This window comes from Cinclus cinclus, chromosome 3, assembly GCF_963662255.1.
Source record: "Cinclus cinclus chromosome 3, bCinCin1.1, whole genome shotgun sequence".
NCBI classification, from domain to species: Eukaryota; Metazoa; Chordata; class Aves; order Passeriformes; family Cinclidae; genus Cinclus; species Cinclus cinclus.
This window is the reverse complement of record NC_085048.1, coordinates 14,366,540-14,387,012: the sequence shown is the minus strand read 5'-3', so window position 1 is coordinate 14,387,012 and position 20,473 is coordinate 14,366,540. Positions and strand designations below refer to the sequence as shown.

The 20,473-nt window shown below is 42.5% G+C and overlaps 1 protein-coding gene across 2 annotated transcripts; it reads right to left on the bottom strand.

The window, feature by feature from the left end:
* Positions 1 to 14: 14 nt before the first annotated feature.
* On the bottom strand, positions 15 to 15,503 carry PDIA6 (protein disulfide isomerase family A member 6). Of its 2 annotated transcripts, XM_062488477.1 has the most exons (13): positions 15,455 to 15,503; positions 12,421 to 12,562; positions 11,538 to 11,595; positions 10,792 to 10,918; positions 10,202 to 10,308; positions 8,702 to 8,835; positions 8,172 to 8,286; positions 7,137 to 7,277; positions 5,872 to 5,956; positions 5,706 to 5,778; positions 4,525 to 4,683; positions 2,500 to 2,596; positions 15 to 1,782 (listed from the first exon to the last, which is right to left on the bottom strand). In XM_062488477.1, exons 1-13 carry the CDS (start codon positions 15,486 to 15,488, stop codon positions 1,714 to 1,716), a joined length of 1,341 nt encoding a protein of 446 aa, XP_062344461.1. In that variant the 5' UTR covers positions 15,489 to 15,503; the 3' UTR covers positions 15 to 1,713. The 2 variants fall into 2 exon arrangements, with proteins under 2 accessions (XP_062344461.1, XP_062344462.1); XM_062488478.1 differs by lacking the exons at positions 11,538 to 11,595; positions 15,455 to 15,503 and having other exon boundaries at positions 12,421 to 12,519.
* Between the last annotated feature and the right edge of the window lie 4,970 nt (positions 15,504 to 20,473).

Sequence of the window (20,473 nt, the reverse complement as noted above, 5' to 3'; positions counted from 1 at the left end):
TTAAACAATCTTTAGCTGCTGAAAGTCAAATTAAAATGCAGATGCTGTAGCAGGATGATCTTCCTACCACTTCTTGCAATTTTTACAGTGACTACAATATAAATTCTTATTCATAGTTTTACAAGAACAGATTTCAGAGGCAGAGGTACTATTGTAGTATTTATTTTTTTTTTAATTACAAAGATGGAATATCTACTGGACTTGAAATAAAACAATTTAAAAAGTGTGGTGGCTAATTGATCTACTAGGTGTATACAGTCCTCTTTTTCTAACAAAGCAAACTTAAAACATCCAAACAGAAAAAGTAGAAAGCATCAGAGCAAAGCCCAAAGTTCCTTTAAGTTAACAACAAAAAAAAAACAAAAACAAAACAAAACAAGAAAACAAAAAAAAACCCAAACCAACAAACCCAAAGCTTAAGAGGAAAGATCCTCAAAAGTGCCATGGAACTTATCATAATATGATTTACAGTCCCAAGTACTCATGAGTTTAGTTTTTGCTAAGATATTTCAGTTAGAACAGTTCCATTACAGCTCATCTGCTGGGATGATTTTAGAGTTGGAGCACATCTCCTGCACAGAATCAGCAGTTACTACTGGCTGCCCGTGGTTCTCACACTGCCTTTCATGGGGATGAGCTACAAGCAATCTCTTACAGACACCAGATGACAAATATCCATAGTATGTTATTTCCTTGAAAGAAGGGGAATCTTTCATCTCTTTCATTCCTTATTTATAAACAAGCTGATCACATCAGGGTCACTTCACTTGGCACCAATACACAAGACATGAGCAATAAAATAATTTTTATTAAAAAAGCAGCAGGAAACATCCCTATTCGCAGTCCTGATTCCCCTTCCAAAGGAAATACTAATTTTAGATCAAAACAATGCCAGATGGGAAGTGAAGAAATATTATCCAATTTGCTGGAGACAGCACCAGGATGGTTTTTTTGTTAGCACCTGGAAATCCTTACACCCTCAGAGATTAGCTTAATCACTAATCAAGGGGAAAGACCAACAGCTCCCAGCATCTCTCATTGCAGCAGCAATCCCACTTCCACTGTATTAATGATCTTATGAAGTCTGGCACAAAGAAAGAGAAAGCCCCTGAGACGGAAAAGGAAGACCGAAGAGCATTTAAACTAAGATTGTCCATCTTATCAGGCTTTAGGCCAAACTGTTAAGATGTCACAGCAAGGAGGTGGTTTAAGACTCCCTCTGCACAAGCCTCTCTATTCTACAGTTTGCTTTCAAGAGTCATCCAAAATGGGACTGCTTGTACTATGTGCACCCTTCTTATTCTATACAAGACTAACACTGTGTGTCAAAAATATTTTATTCTTTAATTGAAACAGAAGCTGAGCAGGTTCCGCCTCCATGAAAAAAATTACAGTTAAAATTGCTTACACTAACAGCCTCCAGTAACACTCAAACAGCAAATTATCAACAAAATATGTTCCAAGGAAATATTCATGTTGTCCTCAAAATATTTGTTACACAGAATACAATCAAGTTTACTGGTTATGACAATTCATAGAATTTCTGCAATGTTTTCTTGAGATGCGTACAGCCCGCTGCTGCAGTGCATCCAATAGCACAGTGTGTCATGTGCTACTTCTCCATAAAAAGGCCACTGAAATATCTGTCTGATTGTGATCCAGGCTGCAAACTGCTGCACAGGCTCTCCCAAGAAAAGAAGTTTCCTGAAGATCTCACAGCTCATCTTTATTCCAGTCATCCAGATCCACATCACTGAGATCAATGTCATCTTCAACTGGAAGCTGTTAAAAAGGGAAGGTTTTGAGAACATGTTTAGCAGTGCTTAATGTCAGGAGATCCCTGAAAAGATTCTTACTTCATCTTGAGAGTAAAGCTCTCTCCTGTCGTCTCTTTCATTCAGAAAACTTCAAGTGATCAGTTTACACTAGGAGGTTGTTTTTTACTGATCAAAATACTCCAGATGAAGGCTATACAAATGAACTATGTAACAAAACTGCTACCATATTCCACGTTTTTATCTATCTGAAGTAGATTGAAGGACTGCAGTAACTTTGGTTTTTACATCAATGTTGAACCTTAAGAAGGTAGACTTGGTCACCATGTTGTTTATTACACAGGCTTTACCTGACAAAGTTTCTGGCATTAAGACCTTGATGGCAAGGTCAGCATATTGCAGAACCCAAGTCTCCACAACACTGGGGTCTTGAATGCATGCACTACCATCTCCCTTAGTCAGCACTGGCAATATATTTCTGCCTCAAGAGATCTAGCTTTCGGATCACATAACAGTTAGGCAGGAACACCTGGTCCACAATGTCAGATGATCAAAGTACCATTTGGTCTGCTGGCTGGATTAAGATAATGGGGAAACCATCAACACAACTTGACACAATCTTGTAAGAACAAGAACTTTCACACTGACAGGTGTTCGTTACTCTATCCTGTCACTTCTGAATGCAACAATTCCTCAGCACTTTCAGGAAGGGAGTACCTCTTACCTCACCATCTTTGCCATCCCAAGGTTCAACTGAATGAATTTTTGGGAAAGCGCCACCACCCACTGGTGCTGTAGAACCACGACCAACAGAGAGTTCTCTGAGAAAAAAACAAGTAAAAGTTAAATTTAAGAAATTCCTCCAATCTCCATTCACCTGGAACAGAACCTGCTTCAGATAAGAGGAATACAAGTTCAAGATTTCACCTCTTTAAGTATTCTAAACTGTCTGGATGTAAAAACTTCAAGAGGCAGAAAACTACAGAGCCCGTAAAGTAGGATTGAAAGTTTACAACTGGATTCAAAGACATCTGTGAGATACACTGTTTCCTATTTCAGTAGTGTAAAAATCACAGACAAGTGCAGCCTCTTTAACAGTTTATCACTTAAGGCAACTCCAAGGGGAGCCCAAAATTCTGGTTCTGGAAGTCACCTGCAAGTGTTAGTTGAAATCACCAGTGATCTTCTTTAGTGGAGACAGCCTCCATGGTTCCAAAGGGCACATGGTAACCAGCTTTATTTGAGACACTCCATCCTGAACTTGCTAGTTGGGCTTGCTCAAAAAGCCCAGCATTAAAATCCTGAGGAGCTAATCCCTTTGCATCTTTCAGAGGCAAATAAGACTGAATTAGCATTCCTCTCTAATGGAGTGGAGTTCACAGTTTTTATGCTCTTCACAGTGCCAATTTCCTGACTTGTAGTCAATACTGATGAGACTGCCTATTAGATTGCAGAAGCTGTCTACAGCAGCTGAGTGAATGGCCAGCCACACCAGCTGTGATTATACTGCTTTCTCTAGGCAGCACAGCTAAGCTGAAGCTGAGCACTACTTCAGCTCAGAAAGTAGTGGTGCATTCTAGGAAGCAGTGCTGCATGGTAAGAAAATACAAACCAGTTACTTAATGCAATATAAGCTGTTGTGTCCTGGAAGCATCATCTAACCTCACCCAGGACAGACTTCACTAAGATGGGCTTTACAGACTAAGAAAATGTGCCGTGTCTGATAAAGGTAGACACTTTTACATGCATTAGTACAAACTGTCTGGTATTTCTCTTCTTGCATCTGTATCCTGAACTTAACTTGATGCCCTAAGAATGTTCCTTTTTTGGCATTAAGAAGAAAGTCTGATCACTTTCACAGGTAAGAATATAGCACTGATTCCATTAATCCAGCAGGAACAGCATTCAATCAATCTGTTTCTTATGGCAAGGTGGAGAGAGGCTGTTGCATTTGCTTTTGCAATTCTGGCTGTTCTCTGCCATTCTCCAAGGACAGACACAGAAAAAACACTTCTAATATAAGGTCTCAAGGACTCTTGCATAACTTATGGCAGCTGGTACTTTATGTGGAAGCAGAGTTTCTGCTTCACTTTGACCACACTAAAGTAACAGTTTAAGTTTAGCTGCTCTGTTTCAGTGCTGCTGCTACCTTCTGTCAACATCACTGGCTCTTGCCCATCTACACAACAGGCAGTTTCACAGGACTTGTGCTGAGCAGTGAGCTATTGACTTTTTGGATGGATTGTTGCAACTCCCCCAGTCAATTTATCAATTGCCAGGAGAATGAAAAGGTGGGAGGGGGAAGACAGGACCAAACTGAATCTGAAAGGTGAACAGCAACATATACAACTTCAAGAACTTCATCAGCACCCATTATGATTCCCAAATGGGGGATTTTCCAATTACTAATGGCTAGTCAGAATGCACCATTTGAATTAAATGGAATTAATTAGTAAGTTGTTTCTTAAGTTACCAGAGAAATAGAATTTTTCAACAAAGTCCACTTCTGTTTTCAGATACTAAAACTACTAAAACTTAGTCTAAATGGCCAACTTAATTCTGCACATCACAAAAAGGTAATGACTGCTTTATTGCAATCCTCACTGAAACCATTCCCTTACTCCACTAAATTCTCATCTTAATTCTCTTAACTGTGCAAGTCTGGTCTGATGCAGAAGAGTATGCTTGTGGTCAAAAGAGTCACAGTCCCAGATACAGAAAGACTTAAGTCACTTGAAAGATTTCATACCTGAGAAACTCATTAATTCCTTGTTCACTGAATGATCCTTTCAGAAGGGCAAATTTCATCTTCCGAGCATTAACAGCTGCCATTGCTGGATACCCAAAGCCTCCAATCCCCAGAGAGCTCTCAAGATCTGACTGAGCACCTGCTTCTGTCCACAGCCACCTTGAGGAAAACACGAAACAGAAAATTAATAATGAGGATAGGCACTACAGTAATTTTCAAATCACATATTCTGCAACTCTGCAGAATTAAAAGTGGGGCTCTGTATTGCCCTTGACACTTTTCAAAGCCAGCATGGAAAAGGAGAGTCCGGATCTTGAACCTTGCAAAAGAAAACCTCCTCCCAGCAGCACCTCTAGGCCAGTCCCACCCACAGAGCCACCAAAAGCTGGATAAGAACAGCCACTAAACACAGTGCAGGGGAATAACTGTTCGCAATGTGAACACACTGCTACACTTTAGCTGCTATTTAGGAGAGGGTTTAAAACTATTTAAGTCACAGACCTAAAGATTACAAAGTCCTGCCCAAATATCACTATGGAGGATTTCTAGCTAAGGACACTCAGTTCCTCTCATCTTAGCAAGTCTGCTGAGGAACCTCTGGAATGAGCCAATCTCAACATTTTCCCCCAAGCTTTCATGTCATTTTGCTCCTCTTCACAGCAGTCAGTGTGACAAGAAATCTCTCACTTTCCTGAGAAAGTCCCAAAGATCCTAACCTGCACCTGAGAGAACGAGGAGTAAAGGCATAGCGTGTTGGCCTGTTTCTTTGAGAGCATGAAACATGTTAATAAACTGCAATTTACTTGTTGTTTTGAGAATTCAATAGTCACACTTGCAGACTTACCTACCAGCAAAAGTCAGTAAAAGAAACCTCCCTAAAATACTTGAGTATTCAGGACAAGAGTAAAAGATGCTTAATCTTATTAATGCTTAGATATCACTTGTAAATGCAGAATTTGAGATGTGGATGAAAATTAAAAAAAAAAAAAAAAAAAAAAAAAAAGAATATTTTGAGGTCACAGTATTCCCTTCTCCAGTAATTAGTGAAATACCAAGATATGTTACCCTCAACAAGGAACAACTCTTTCTTGAAGCTGAACAGTTATCATACACGTTTTATTCCATTAGACCCAGAAATGCTCACATCTTTTCCAAGACAACCAGTGGACAATAACACTTACCCCCACATTTTCTTTTTGTATTTTTCAGCCATTTTTAACATGACATCCAGGTAAGAATTTCTCCCTGAAGCTCCTGTTTATTAAACAGAATTGGACAAGTTAAAAAACACAGCTACATGCTTTAAGTGACAAATTCATACAGAAGTCTGATTGCTTTTATGTGTACCTGTGTCAAGAATATGAGGCAGGACAGAAATGATGCAGAGCTGATGAGCATCACAGGTACTCTTCAGAACATCATCACTAATTATCTAGAAGAAAGTAATACAAACTCAATGACAGTAAGACCTGGTTCTTCAGCTGCGACTGTACTTCTCTCCAACAGCCTAATAGCTCCATCCTGCAAGGTAGTAAGCATTGAAACAACTTGACACAAAAGCTTACAAGTCTCTTCTACTTCACTGGTCCTCCAGTACAAGAGTAATTCACAAAGTCTTCTGTTGAGACTTGCAGCAACAGGAAACTATGCAGTACCAAATCAGGTTTACAGAAAGCACAGTCAGATGTCACTTCTTGCTCAAAAAAAAATCACTGCTCTTGCCCAAGGCTGGTAAGATCACCCCCAGGCCCATGCGAATGCCTGCGGGCACAAGGACAACCAGCAGAGGCAGCCTTTGCTGTGGATGAGGATGTTCAAGCAACAGTAACAGCAACACTGGTTTTGTGGGATCTGTCTCAAAAAGGAATTGACCCAGTGACCTACACCAGTGGTCTCCAACCTTTGATTGTATAATCCACCAGTGAATAAATTTCTAAGCATGCAGCCTGTGATATATATAAATCAATTATATGCATACACACATACATCAACATGTATTGCTATATTAATATTAGAAAGCATACAAAATAAAGAATAGGATGAGAAAGATGAAATATGCACCATATAAAAATAGTATGTTAATGCTTATTAACAGTACAGATATTTTTTTGTTTTTTCCTTCCTGCACCCCAATGGACTGTCTTGTGTGCACCTCACTTTGGAGACAAGTGATCACCATTTCAAATCTACCAACAGCAAGCTGAAAAAAGTTGCCTGACAGAGGGTGGATTTTTTTGGACAACAAGCAAAACTACTTATCATTTATCACTTAACAGACAGCTTGCAAATGACAAGGCCCTGCCCTCTTATTGTAAGAAAATAGATGGGGCACAGAACTTAAATTTTTCACTCATTCCTCAAAAGCAGATTCAGACACCCCGGCACCATCCTGTCAATGCCTTCACTGTATCAATCTTCCAGACAGCAACAAACTGACAGCAGAAATGAACATTCAGCTTTTTGTTATTCAAAGCTTGTCATCCTTTACTTTCTGGGGCAAAACAGTGCAGAAGCACCACACTTAGGAAGTTTGATTTAGAATTCATATAAACCTGTAAAAACTGCTGCCAAGAGTATGACGGAAAAGCATTGAGAAAATGATGTACAGGTACCTCCAGGAGCTCAGGTGGTGGTGCATTATCAGAAAACAGATCCAGAGCACGAGCAATAATATCAGATCTAGTTCTCCCACCATCATAATCAACAGGGTCTTCTCCTTTCTGGAAGATTTTAATGGTGGGAAATCCACGAATCTGCAAAACAAGTTTAAACCATCACATAAACTTGAATATTTATGGTGGAAATTATCTGCTTGTCTGATGTCCTCTAGACTAAGAGCAAGGGAGGAGATCCAACATCTTAGTGTATCAAGTCTCACGTGTTCTGGCTCAATTTGAAATTTTTAGCTTCCTACCTTTGCAACAGTTCAAAACAAGGTGAATGCACACCAAAATGCTGCTTCGGGGTTTTGGCCTGATGAACCAGCAATGGTTTCATCTCCATTTAGATGCACCAAGCATTCCAGGTTTAAGCACAATGAGGACCACCTTTACCTTGATATTTATTAAATATTGGTTTCCTGATTTGTCTGGGGATGGACAACACTGGGCCTACATGGCAGCAAGTGGACCTTAATCTCCTTCTGCTACACTTCCAGTAAATCTTGCTCAGTGCTCCCTCTACATTGTCAACCATGTGCACTCAGAGGGAAAATGCAGCACACTGTAAGCTCTGTGGACTGTAGTAAAATTCAAGAGTATCCATTCTCTTTTGGCGAGCAACACACCTGATATTGTTGGAGTGATCCCTGATAATTGGCTCTAAGGGTTCCAGAGATGCCCAACCAGTCTACAGTCTCAAGAAAGAGACCTCTCACTCCAGATGATAAAGGTATACAAGATGTTATGTAAATAAACAGCCTTTCTCCTCAGCAAGATTCAGAAAAATTATCTTCCTCTTTCTCCATTTATTTATGTTGTTACTGACATTCATTAATTATTTGTGGGAAACAAACTGAATGTGTCACTTCTTTTTAGCACAAAACATTTAAGTAGTACCAGATTAAGGAACAGTTCAGTAAGGATTGAAGAGAAATCTGACTTGGTAGAGATGGAAAGGAAATTGTAACCACTGCACAGCACACTCACCCCATATCGGCTTGCCAGCACCTGATTGACTGTTGCATCTACTGCAGCCAGCTTTACTTTTCCTTTTGTTTGTTCCTTCACCTCCGTGGCAGCAGCTGCCCATTCTGGCTCCAGGCTGAAAAACAGAGAGTACAAGTGCACAAAGATTTCTCAGAACTAGCAAAAGTATACCAGATTTCAACATTATGTAGCACGTTTTACTCAATAAAAAAAGTCTCTTGCTGAGAATGATAGCTAAGAGGGTTATCCAAACAAGACTGATGTCCTTCATCCAAAGGAATGAAAAGTTTAATATAATTTCCAGTTCTTATTTCTACTGATAACTGGGAATTTTACTGCTAAGGAAGAGTGCAACCAGAGCAATACCAAGGGGTTCTGAGCAGAAACCCACAGATTTTCATTAGATCACCTTACAAAAAAAAATCCACTTCTGGAATACCAGAGATGCAAGGTCTCTTTTAGGGGATTAAGGGTATTACACAAAACAGACACTAACAGGAACTGAACTGTTAAAGTAAAACCTCATTTACTTTTTGCAGTGCCCACACCATGGGGCATAAAACTCCACCATCCACACATCGTCACTATTTATGACATTCTTATCAAAGCTGTCATCAGTCAGCTCAATCACATCCTTCTTATCTCCACCTCTGCTCTCCCGGCTCTGTAAGAAACAAAAACACCTTCGCATAAGAAGTAACCAAAACTGGTCTCCCACACAGGCCAACTCCTGTGTGTCACATTGAACCAAAAGACCTTTATTTGAGCAAGACACGAAACAGGCAGTGTTAGGTCATACAACTTTCCCTTTTTAAAACTGATAGTACACACAGCCTAGTCATCACAGCATTTTCAAGACAAAGCAAATGAACCTTCTCTTGAAAAAAGAGAAATCAGGTCAAACTGACTACCAAGAAGATATGGGAACACGTTTTCAGCTCTTCATGCTCTGATCTGTTCATGAACTAAGTGCTCCCCAACCCCCATCTCCATCTGGAACTAAATCCTAGTTTCCAGGCAAAACAAACATGTGGGAGTATGATACACACTACAGGGTACAGTCCACCCAGATCTTCTTTGTGGCCACCCTGAGGATGTCAGAATGTATTTGCACCATGACTCAGAAATAGTAATAAGGAGCCAGAAGCTTTTCAATTTACCTTCAGGGAGAAATCCAGCAAGCCAACTTCAGAAAAACACTATCAAGTTAAAAAACCTTAATCTGTCTAATTTAGATTAGGATTAGGCAAATGGTACCTGAACCACTTGAAGAATGGGGCTAACAGAAACCCCAAAGTTCAAGGGCAGATGCACCTGGAGAGTAACAGCCCCATATACCAGTACACACTCAGAAGTGACTAGCTGGAAAGCAATTTTTTAAAGAGGAACATGAATGTCCTGGTGGACAAGCTGAACATGAGCCAGCACTGCAATTCTGTGGCAAAGGTGGTCAACAGCCTCCTGAGCTCCACTAGCCAGAGACTTGCCAGAAGGTCTGAGGAGGCAATCTTTTCTTCTGCTCAGCACAATGTGAAACACCTGGAGTGCTGGGTCTAGTTCTAGGCTCCTCCATAGGACAGACATGCACACACTGGAGCAAGTCCAGCAGAAGGTCAGAGCTGATTAAGGGCTTTGAGCATCTGACATGTGATGAGAGGGTGCAGGAGAGAAAAGAAAACAAAGGCAGGCTCTTTGCTGAAACAAGAGACAAAAGGGACGGAGTTGAAACACAAGAAGTACCATTCCATGATTTTATAACCCAAAACACAAGAGGAAAGATTTCTATTGTGAACACGACCAAACACTGGAACAGGATGCCCAGAGAATGCAGTCCATTTGGAGTCTCAGCTCTTGGAGATACAACTTTAGGGGACACAGCCCTGAGCAATCTGCTCCAGCTGGCCCTGCACTGGGCAGGGCACCTGGACTAGATAAAACGCCAGACATCCCTTCCAGTTCTGTGACTGAGTTGGGAGCTTTGATCTCATGTACAAGACAGCTGAAAAACAAATACCCATTCCCTCAAATACCTGTTTTCCAGAACTGTATCCTCCACTTCTGCCACTGAGACGTTCTTTCACCAGGGACCGAAGAGCACTTAGAGCAGCATCAACAATAGCGTCACTTGTCCTGCCACCTGCAGTGCAGCAAAATAAGCGATCAAACCATCAAAAGGTCAGTTTAAGGCATGCTCCTAACTTAATTACAAACTTAATCCTCTCTCACCCTAATGATCTTTGAGGAAAAGCAGGACTGGGCTATGAGTGATACAGTACTAGTGGTGGGATATCTGACAACACAAGCAGCAAGACTGACTTAACTACATATTTTCATTACCTGGCTTTTTGGATGAGGAGTGACTCTATGGCAAGCTCCAAATAAACAGGAAGAAAGGAATGATTCCTTGAAACTCCCTATCAAGCTCCAACAATTATGAACTGCAGGTGGGACTGTTAGACAATGCTAAGACATACACAATTTGGTCAAACCACTCCCACCCATCTGTCTCTCCGTTACTACAAACGGACAGGAAGGAAAAACCACACAACACAGCATTTACAGTACCATGATTACTGCATTCAGGGAAGATTTTAGGCATGCAAAATTTCATCACATTTACCCTGATAATCCTCTGCTTTGTTTTTGTTGGCTCCAAATATCTTGATAGTTGGAAACCCTCTGACTCCATATTGTCCACCCAAGGACTGATGTTTATCTGCATCTACTGCACCCACTTTCACTACACCCTGCAGAAACAAAACAAAAAATGACACCCAAGACTTCTACAGCTATTTAGCAGCTTTTATACTCTCTGCTGGCAGCACGAGGGAAGAGGGCAAGAGAGAACACAGTTACTAGGACTGCAACAGAAAAGAGGTATTTACCCCACAAGCATTAAACTACAGAACACTCTGAACATCCACTTCATTCTTCAGCATGAAAGAATAAACTTTAAATTGTTTCAGCTATTAGTTAGAAAACCAACCAAAAAAATCCAAGAGGAAGAATATATATATTTTACATAGGCAAGAGTTCAGCTAATCACAACATGTCAAATTCTTCTGTAATTAAAAAAAAACCAGTAAGCACCAATGGCTTACAGAGATGTTTTCAGTCCTAGATAATAGTTATGGGAATTCACAGGGACAGAACTGACTTTTTTCCTCTACAGTTCAAGGGCTTCCGTTAAAAAGCATACAACAAACCAAACAAAAATCCTGATTTTTCAACTTTTCTGGCTAGACAAGTATGATTAAAGTGATAATGGTTTTAGGGACCAAACCCCTCCACGTTCCCAATCCAGATGCCAAAACAGCCAAACTCTTCAATCCACTTCCACAAACACATTTAAAGGGCTAAACTTACTTTTAAAGCTGTTGCTGCTTTCTTCCACTCAGGGGTTAGCCTTTGACAATGACCACACCTTTTTAGAAAAAAAAAAAAAAACAAAACCAAAATTGTAAATGTCATTCAGATCTGACAACTATTTCAGTCACTTGCAGAAAACTGTAGGATACTAAGGATTTACTCATGAAGAGGAAAAAGAGTCTGTGCCACAAGATCATACCATCACACAGGCATGTGAAGTAAAACCTCCACATTATATAGACCACAGCAACACTAGAAGAGGCACAGCAAGACTTCCCCTAAAATTCTCAGTCCAGACAGAGTCAAGCTGTTGCAATAAAAGGCCACTTTCTCCAGAATGTGGAGCTTCAGATGGCAATATCACAGAGGATTTGTACAAAGATGGAATATATATATCACCAGAATTTAAATGGAACAGACTCCATACTCTGGACCTGAACAGAACAGGAAACAGAGGGGTGCTAAATTAAGATGCACAAAGCCAGTATTTTTAAATGGAAATTGAAAATTTTAAGTGTGAATTTATATCTAAGCTTTCACATCAGAATTAGACTCAGAAACATAGACACGAGGGACTTTCTCACTTACCTACTGCACTTAAATCAGTCATTTTTAATACTAATTTAACCAGAAAAAAAAATCAAGTAGAAAAACAGCATATGTTTTGCTATCAGACCCTAATTGTAAACTTGAAATGTCAATTCCTGCCTTTTTCCCTCATGAAAATATTTAAAGCAGGAATCCCAAGTACAACTATTTTACTACTCATGAGGCCATCAGACTGTGCTGCCAACAACTGAAAGAAACCTTGAGCTGATCAGCAGTAGATTCCTGAGCTGCTCCTCTGTCATAAGAGCAAGTACACAACAGCAGTTCTTACCATGGGGCATAGAACTCCACGAGCCAGAGGCTCTCACTCTGAATGACCTCCTTGTTGAAGTTAGTTGGTGTGAGCTCTATCACATCATCACTGGCCGAATATAAACTGTTAACTGCCAGGAACAAAGTGCAGCTTACTGTGCCTACAACGAAAAGCAGAGACATCAGCAGTCCTGTTGAACATTTATGACTCTCCTGTTGCCATGGCTAAATCATCTCCCCACTCTTCACAAAGCAGCAGTGGTGGGAAGGGATTCCAGTTAGACCAGATCAAAAAGGAAGTTAAGGCAAGATATATGCTCTACCTCCTCATTTAAAACATGATTCTATAGGATAATGTAAAATAGGGTCTGTGCCTAAAGCTAGCTGGATTTACACCACTCCTGCTATGGCTCTGCAGAGAGACTTGTGTCCAAGCTCCTACCCTAACTCCTGCTGGTACCAGACCACCAGGATTTCTGCAGGGATCCCCACCATCAGCTACGTTTTCCTTCAGTTCTTACAGAAACTCCTAAGTCAATTGTTCAAACCTCTTGCACAGCAGGCACTCAAACACATCTTTTATAAGATCACATCATGCAGGACTGTCCCAACTAAGCTTGGTACAGTTACACTGATTTTAGGACCAGCACTTGATGTACTGGCAGTGCATCATCCTTACTCATGAGGATCTTAGTCTACTATTATGTCTTTAGAAACAGACTGGAAAACAACAGCTAAATCTCTCTGGTTAACAACTCAAGCACCCTGAGAATGCTAAAAAGGTAACATTGAAAGACAGAAGGAAATGGCTTTCTCTTATGGCTTTGTACTTCTGATAATTTCTGGAACTTATTATTGCTTGAGACTTTGTACATAAAACCTCATATTTCTTCCTTCTACCTAGTCAGGGAGATCAAGAGATGACTTGATGAGATGACAAGCATCTCTGAAACAAAATCCACCCAGCGAAAGACTTTTCTTAATCCACCAAAGATTGGAAGGAGTAAGAGCTCAGACACCCAAGTTAGAGCCAGACATAAAAAAGCATTGCTGCAAGTGGTTAACAGCTTGAATAGGAAGCTGCATATTCTCTCTCAAGACTCAACATGAGAGAAAAACAGGTCAATGATGCAGAACTCTACAGCACATGGTATACAGACTGCACAGCATCACCTACACTTTCGGTCCCACACAATAAAAACCAGTTTCATTATCCCTGCTCTGCAGGAGTAAAGCTGACAGAAGTAATATCTTCCAGGTTACTCAAGCACCAGGACTGAACTGCCATACTATAAACCAATGCCCTCTCCACTGCACCACTACCCCATCCTAATGGTTTCTTCTAGCAAAAGGACCCAACTCTTCCCTTCTGGGGTGATCAAAATTGGTTTCCACCACCAGATGCATGTGTTAGATTGGCTCTGTCTCTTCAGTACGCCCATACACAAGCAGCACTTCATCAGCATTGATCAACTGACTTCCGAGGCAATCTGTGGCTGTCACAGCATGTTACAGTGACCTACAGTAGCAGCTGCTGCTGGGGTAGAGTAAGAAAAAAGGATGGAAAAAGGTCCTTGAATGTTATAGTCACTCTCAAGAGAAAAACTCCTCTTCTAGACAGAATGAGACCATTAAACTGAAATCAGCATATTGTCACTTCACCTTTTAGGTGATCTCTGGCAGAATACATTCAGAAGACAGAATACACTCAGCCACTTCTGTCCCTTGAAAGAGAGAAGTTCTAGCTTATGAAAATATACCCGTTAAAGAGAACTCACAAAAGTACATGGTGAAATCCACCTAGTCCCCTATCACTGCATTTTTTTAAAACTATGAGTCATAAAGTGGTGGCGTAACTTTCCTTTCTTCAACTGCAAAAAAGATCATTTTCTTACAAGCATCAAGCCAGATATAGGCAAATCTGTCCTTGTTATTAAGGAAAAAATAAATAGCTAATCTGATTTCAAAAGTTGCTTCCTAATGTAAGCAAATCACACAGACAGAAGCATCAATAAACCAGGTGAGGCAGCTCCATGCTGGTATTACTAGTCCTAATTGAACTGCAAAGTTGCAAGTCGGTAGATCTAGTAAAAAAAAAAAGCCTTTGTCACGGGATGGTAATGATTCTATGAACTTCCTTCTGCAACAAACCCTCCTGCAGCAGAGCTCGGTGTGCCGAGGCCCACTCAACCCTGCACACGTGCGCTCGGAGAGCCACAGCCCGGGGCAGAGCTCCCGGCACCTTCGGCGATTCCATGGAAGGGCCCGAGTGGGAATCGTTTACCGATACCTGCGGCACACAGAGGCGACAGCAGGGCCAGGGGACGGGGAACACCAGCCCCCTTCGGACTCCTCCGTTTGACACCGCTCATTGCTCTCTCGCTGCCCAAAAAACACCAGATCGCCAGGCAGGACAGCCAGGCACGCACGACACCGGCGCTTACTTAACTCACTCAAATAAATCAAATAAAGTCTTTGATTAAGGTGAGTGATAACCATAATTTTGGGTTTTTTTTCTCTCTCCATGTGCTTCGCTAACAGACAGCCCCGGCCCCGTGGCACAGACCGGCCACAGCGACTGCGAGCGCTGCCCCCACAGATCAGCGGGGCCGGGAAAGCCTTCTGAGATCAATGACCGATCACCCCTACGTCAAACAGACCACGGCACTGAGGGTCGTGTCCAGTCTTTCCTTAAACACTTTCAGGGACGGTGACTTCACCACCACCTCGGGCAGACCGTTCTATTAGCTACTCACCCTGTGTGTGAGGAAATCGTTCTAATGTCCAATCTAAACCTCCCCTGGGGCAGATTAAGTCTATATCCTCTAGTCCTACTGCAAGCCGCCCGGGAGAAGAGGCCGATCCCCACCTGGCTAAAACCTCCTTTCAGGCGGCTCTTCGCTCCGCCCGCGGCCCCGAAGAGCGGCCACACGGCACCTGGCCCCGCTCCCTCCCGCCGCGACGGGGCCCGCAAAACCGGGGAAAAAGAAATCGCGTTCCGCCGCGTCCCGCTGCCCCCGCAGACGGCCCCCCCGCGCCCTCACGGCTCCTACCCCACCACAGCCGGCCAGCGCCGCGCACGCCCATGGCTGCCCCGCTCCCGCTGCCGCTGCCGCCGCCGCCGCCACGGCCTGCGCGCCCCGCCCCGCCCCGCCCCCGCCACGCGCCCCGCCCCCGCCACGCGCCCCGCCGTGGCCGCCGCGCATTGGCTGCGTCGGCGCCCGGGCAGCGCCGCAGCCAATGGGGAGCGGCCGCGCCAGACTGCTGCGGCGCGCGGGGGGCTGGGGAGGCGCTGAGGGGCGGAGGAGGAGGGCGGTGGTGGCGGCTGGGCTGGGCTGGGCTGGGCTGGGCTGGGCTGGGCTGGGCAGGGCAGGGCAGGGCAGGGCAGGGCTTGGCTTGGTTTGGTTTGGTTTGGTTTGGTTTGGCTTCTCGGAACTGCCGGGGGTACCCCCCCGGTGCGGTCGGCCCGGGTGAGCTCTGGTAGCCCGGGGAAAGCTCCCTTAGTCTGCTTCTAGCAGCTTCCGAGGATCTTGCCCTGTCCAGAGCGCCCCCAGCCGCTCCAGCCTCAGCGCTGGTGGGTGCCCGGGCCTGGGCCAGAACCCGTGCAGGCCTTCAGAGGAAGGAAGGCAGGCCAGCGATTTATCCTGTTAGGTGGCCGAGCTGCTTTGCTACAGCCTCTGTGAAAACGAAGGCGTGGATTTAGATCTGAGAAAAAAAAAATGTTTTCAAGTCGCAAGCTTGCCTGTAGAAATTAAATTAGCCCAGCTGAGTGTGCTGCAGTCTGGGGAAATAAAAGCGGGGGGAAGGAGACTAGTGCACCCTAAGAGGTGTGTTAAACCCCGGGTAACCTGCCTGCATCCAGCAGGCTTGGCAAGAGCAGCGCAGCATCTAGTGGCTCTTTAGTATGACAAATCAGCATCCCAGTTCAAAAACACTGGAAACAACTGATTCGAAAAGCTGGTATTCTGCCCGCCCCTTGCCTCGAAGATGGCACTCCGCAGCTGGGCCCTAGGGTTTGGGGCTATATATGAGGCACAAATCCAGACAAAGGCTTTTGCAGAACTAGGATTGCACGATTAAGCGAGCTGTAAATTTCGTTGTGTAAGAGTGGCTGATTTTAACGTACCATTGAAATAGATTTTTTCAGCAGTTGGATCTGAAGTTGTCTGTTTTGTCTCCATCTCCTCCTCCCCCCCACACACTTTCTCATGCTCACAAATTGCACTTTTCAGTACGATTCAGTCCTGGTTTTTGAGAGAATGAAGTTGTTAGCACGGTAAATAAAAAACCAGCTGTTTTCACCCTCGATTTTTTTCAGAAATGGGGACACAGAGATACATGGTATAAATCGGAATGGTTACAAAATACTGATGTCTTGGCATTTCCATCATTAAAGGACAGACTGCTGAGCAGGCAGTTTCAGGTTTGCGGCTTCGTAGCTCTTAAAACAAAACATGTTTATTATTTTACCGATTCCTAAAGCAAACGAGAGGTGCTTTGCAGACCATCAATGAGTATTTCTCGAAAGCATCTCCTACGTTCCACTGGTGTAGTGAAAAAAAAATCAAAGCATGAGACGTCAGGGTACTATTGAGCAATTAGCATGACGTTAGCTCCAGGTGAAATTCTCAAACAGAGAAAATCATAAAAGAATCATAAAAGAAATAATAAAATAATCGTTTCATGGTGTGTAAATTAGAAGAGAAAATTGAGAATTGGGGCCGAGGGAAGAGAATGGCTGAGAGATGGGTCTGCATAAGGATAAGAGCGATTTCCACGGTGTCTGCTACAGTGAGTTGAATGGTTGCATTTAACATTCCTATAACACCAAGAAGCATGTGTTAAAGTACTTATGGCCGAATAAGAACATTTTAAGACAGACTTTTACTACCTCGTGAAATTCCTGGTGAGTTTCTGCAGGAAACTGTTCTACAGGAACAGTGCAACATTTTTATGTTTGTTTTGGAAATACGCATAAGATAGCTCTGATAATACCCGCGCCAAGACAAATATTAGTCGAGTGATAAATAACGATGGAAATGGGGAAAAAAATAGAGGGTGACAAATGAGTTGCCTTCAGACAAAACGCTTTAAAGGTGGCAATGAGCTCCCGTGGGGCTTTAATATCTCAGTGAAGACAGTGCTTGAATGGAATCTCGACAGAGATTTAGATGCTGTTTCTCCATTGCAGCATGAACTTTGATGTATTAGCGCCAAAAAGTCTTAATGTGACTCATGGTACATACAAAGGTAATAGAGGAAAGATACTTTGCAGAAGGTAATGAGACAAGTTACTAAGTCCATATTTAAAGATACATATATATTTTCAGGGGCAGGATTAGAAGGGACTGCAGATTTCCGAGGTCAGCCGGTTGATGAGGATAGATCGTTCCATGTATGAGCCTGTGACACCTCATGGATGTGTGCAGGAGAGCCAGCTGACACCAAACCTGAAATCAGTTACCACACACAGGAAGTGCTGTGTTTGAAAAACATTTGTGCAGGACACTGAGACAAACCATGTTATAAATTTACCACAGTCGGGTAGGTCAATCAATAAGACAATTTATTAATTTGTTTTTAAGGAACGGGCAAGCAGTGCTGGGGATGTGGGGAGTCCACGCTCCCCCAACGCGTCCGTCCTACCCCTGGTCACTGCCCCTTTTACAGGCAGTTTCTTCTTGGGCTGTGTTGTGCCTACTGTGCTGGGGTACAAGTCTGAGCAGGCCTGAAGATGTTGGCTAGCACTCAAGCAGCAGTGGCTACAAGCCCCCACCAGGTCTGGACAAGGCTAGAACACGTTTTTAGGTTGCACTCCTAGCAAGCAGGTAACAGCAGTAACAAGTTTGTTCATGTTCACATAAGCCCACATTTTCTTTATATATAAAAAGTGGATACAATTTATAATTACAGTGGCAAAATAATAAAAATACATGAAACAAAAGACAACAATTCACAACAAAGTGATTTAAGCAAATATAATGAAATCATTATATTTTCCTGCGTCTCATGTCCATGCTTTACTTTGAGTTCAGTATTCTTGTTTATATTGATCCCATGGTGTATTTCTATACACTGTATTATACACTATAATGACACTAATCACTATGTAATATTTCACATCAATATTATATATGTAAGAAATTATCTTGTAATCCAGGGGTCTTGCCTGGCTGGTTCCTGCCTTGGCAGATGAGTATAAGGAGTGTAACACAGAGGCATTCTGACTTTACAAGTTCTGGTTGCTTTCTGACTTCGAGATTGAGATGGGGCTGAGTATTTCTGTAGTGCAGTTCACAGTCAAACATGCATTGCCTGAAAGAACATTTTTCACTTGTGTTATTAATATGCATTTAATTCTAGTCACTTGGAATTACCAAAAGGCTGGAATCAGCCATCTGTCCTATTCTGTTGTTTAAATGGAGCATTCATTTATTCAAATCCTGGATTTCCTCTCCCAATTCTCTACTATTGTGGTCATCCAGGTTCCCAAGGGAATCTGTCATTCCACTTCTTTGTATCATAATTTATTTGGGATTAGCCTCTTTTACAGCCATTTTGTCATCACTTCTGGACTCTCAAAATGGCACTGAAAACCCAGTAGTTTTAGAGGCATCCAGTCTGAACTGATCATGCAGCCACAGCTCACAATGCTGCAGTATGAGGTTTATCCTTTATGCATGACAACAGAAGGTATCACGTTTCTCAGATGCCTCTTCTCCTAGGTTATATCCTGATAGCAATTGAGATAGGTAACAATGACACACCCTGATGCAGAAAGTCACCTGCCATTCATCTGGGCCACGTGAGAGAGCAAGATTGCAAGATGAATCAGAAGAATTTCAGTGGCATTTTCTAGAATATTGTTTGATGCAGGATACCTGTCAGAGGTCCCTTCCTTAAGCTACAAAACCTCTGTTTTCCTTGGATCTGAGGATGCACCCCCTCCTTCAAAATAGCAGCAAGTACTATTTTTTTAGTACTTCTAACATTATTAGCTGCCAGACCAGTTTTACTGTTGCCCATGAAGAAGTTTGGGAGGAGTGGCCATTGCTGATGGAGGTGTTACTAGTGTGACCCTATTTTGTTCTGGCACTGCTGGAAGCAATGACAGCAGGAATGTGGGGAGACCCAGCTGACAGGTCATGGCTTTGTATTCAACAGTTAAATTTCATCTATCTAAACTCCCTGAAACACCTGTGCAAGGGAAGGGGCGGGTTCAGAAACAAGGGTCTGGCAGGACCTCAATAGTTCTGACTTCTAGTAGCTTAAGTTAGCATAGGCTGAATCCTCAAATTTCAGTGGCAAAAGGAAAATAGTCAATAAGGATCTGGTTTATTAAGGATGCCTCTGTGCTGAGAATGCTGCTGAACTTGCAAGCAGCAAGGGAATGCATGATGCAGGAGGAGATGTCTCAGATACCAGAGAGGGTGTATCAGAGGGTATATCAGAGAGGGTGCAAGCATAAGCATCCAGTTTAGGAGCATGAAATCCTTTCAAATTCAGTTAGTTACATGAGAGAGGAGTTTACAAAATTTGTCCCAAAGGTACATAATGACGATACTTCCTGTTCTTACATTTCCAAACAGGGAATAGGAACAGAATGGAAAAAAAAATAAAATTGTTTTGTTGAAAAAAAAGGAACTGCTTCTGGGTCCATTTCCCTGTTTTCTTCAACTTGATCAAGCAACTTGCAAGCACAGCAAGTCTGAAACCTTCTAGTTCAAAGTATCTAACAAGGCTTGACAGCACAGAAGCAGCATTTTCAGCAGTTTAATAGAATCCCTTGCCTCTTCTGGGAGATCTAAGAATATTCTGCATTTAAAGAAAAAACTACACCAAACCATTTCAACTAAACCAATAAGATTTCCAAGAAGTCATGATGTTTGGTGCCAAGGACTGTATTGCCGTTCAGAGGATTCTTTAGAAGCATCTCCAGTTAAGGTTCCCTTCTCTGCTAAACATAGAATTACAGTCTCTTCATGAATCTCGGGGCTGACTAGATCGTGTGTATTTGTATGGCAGGACACACTATCTGTCACTTTGGAAGTCACCCTGGGATTGTCAAGAAA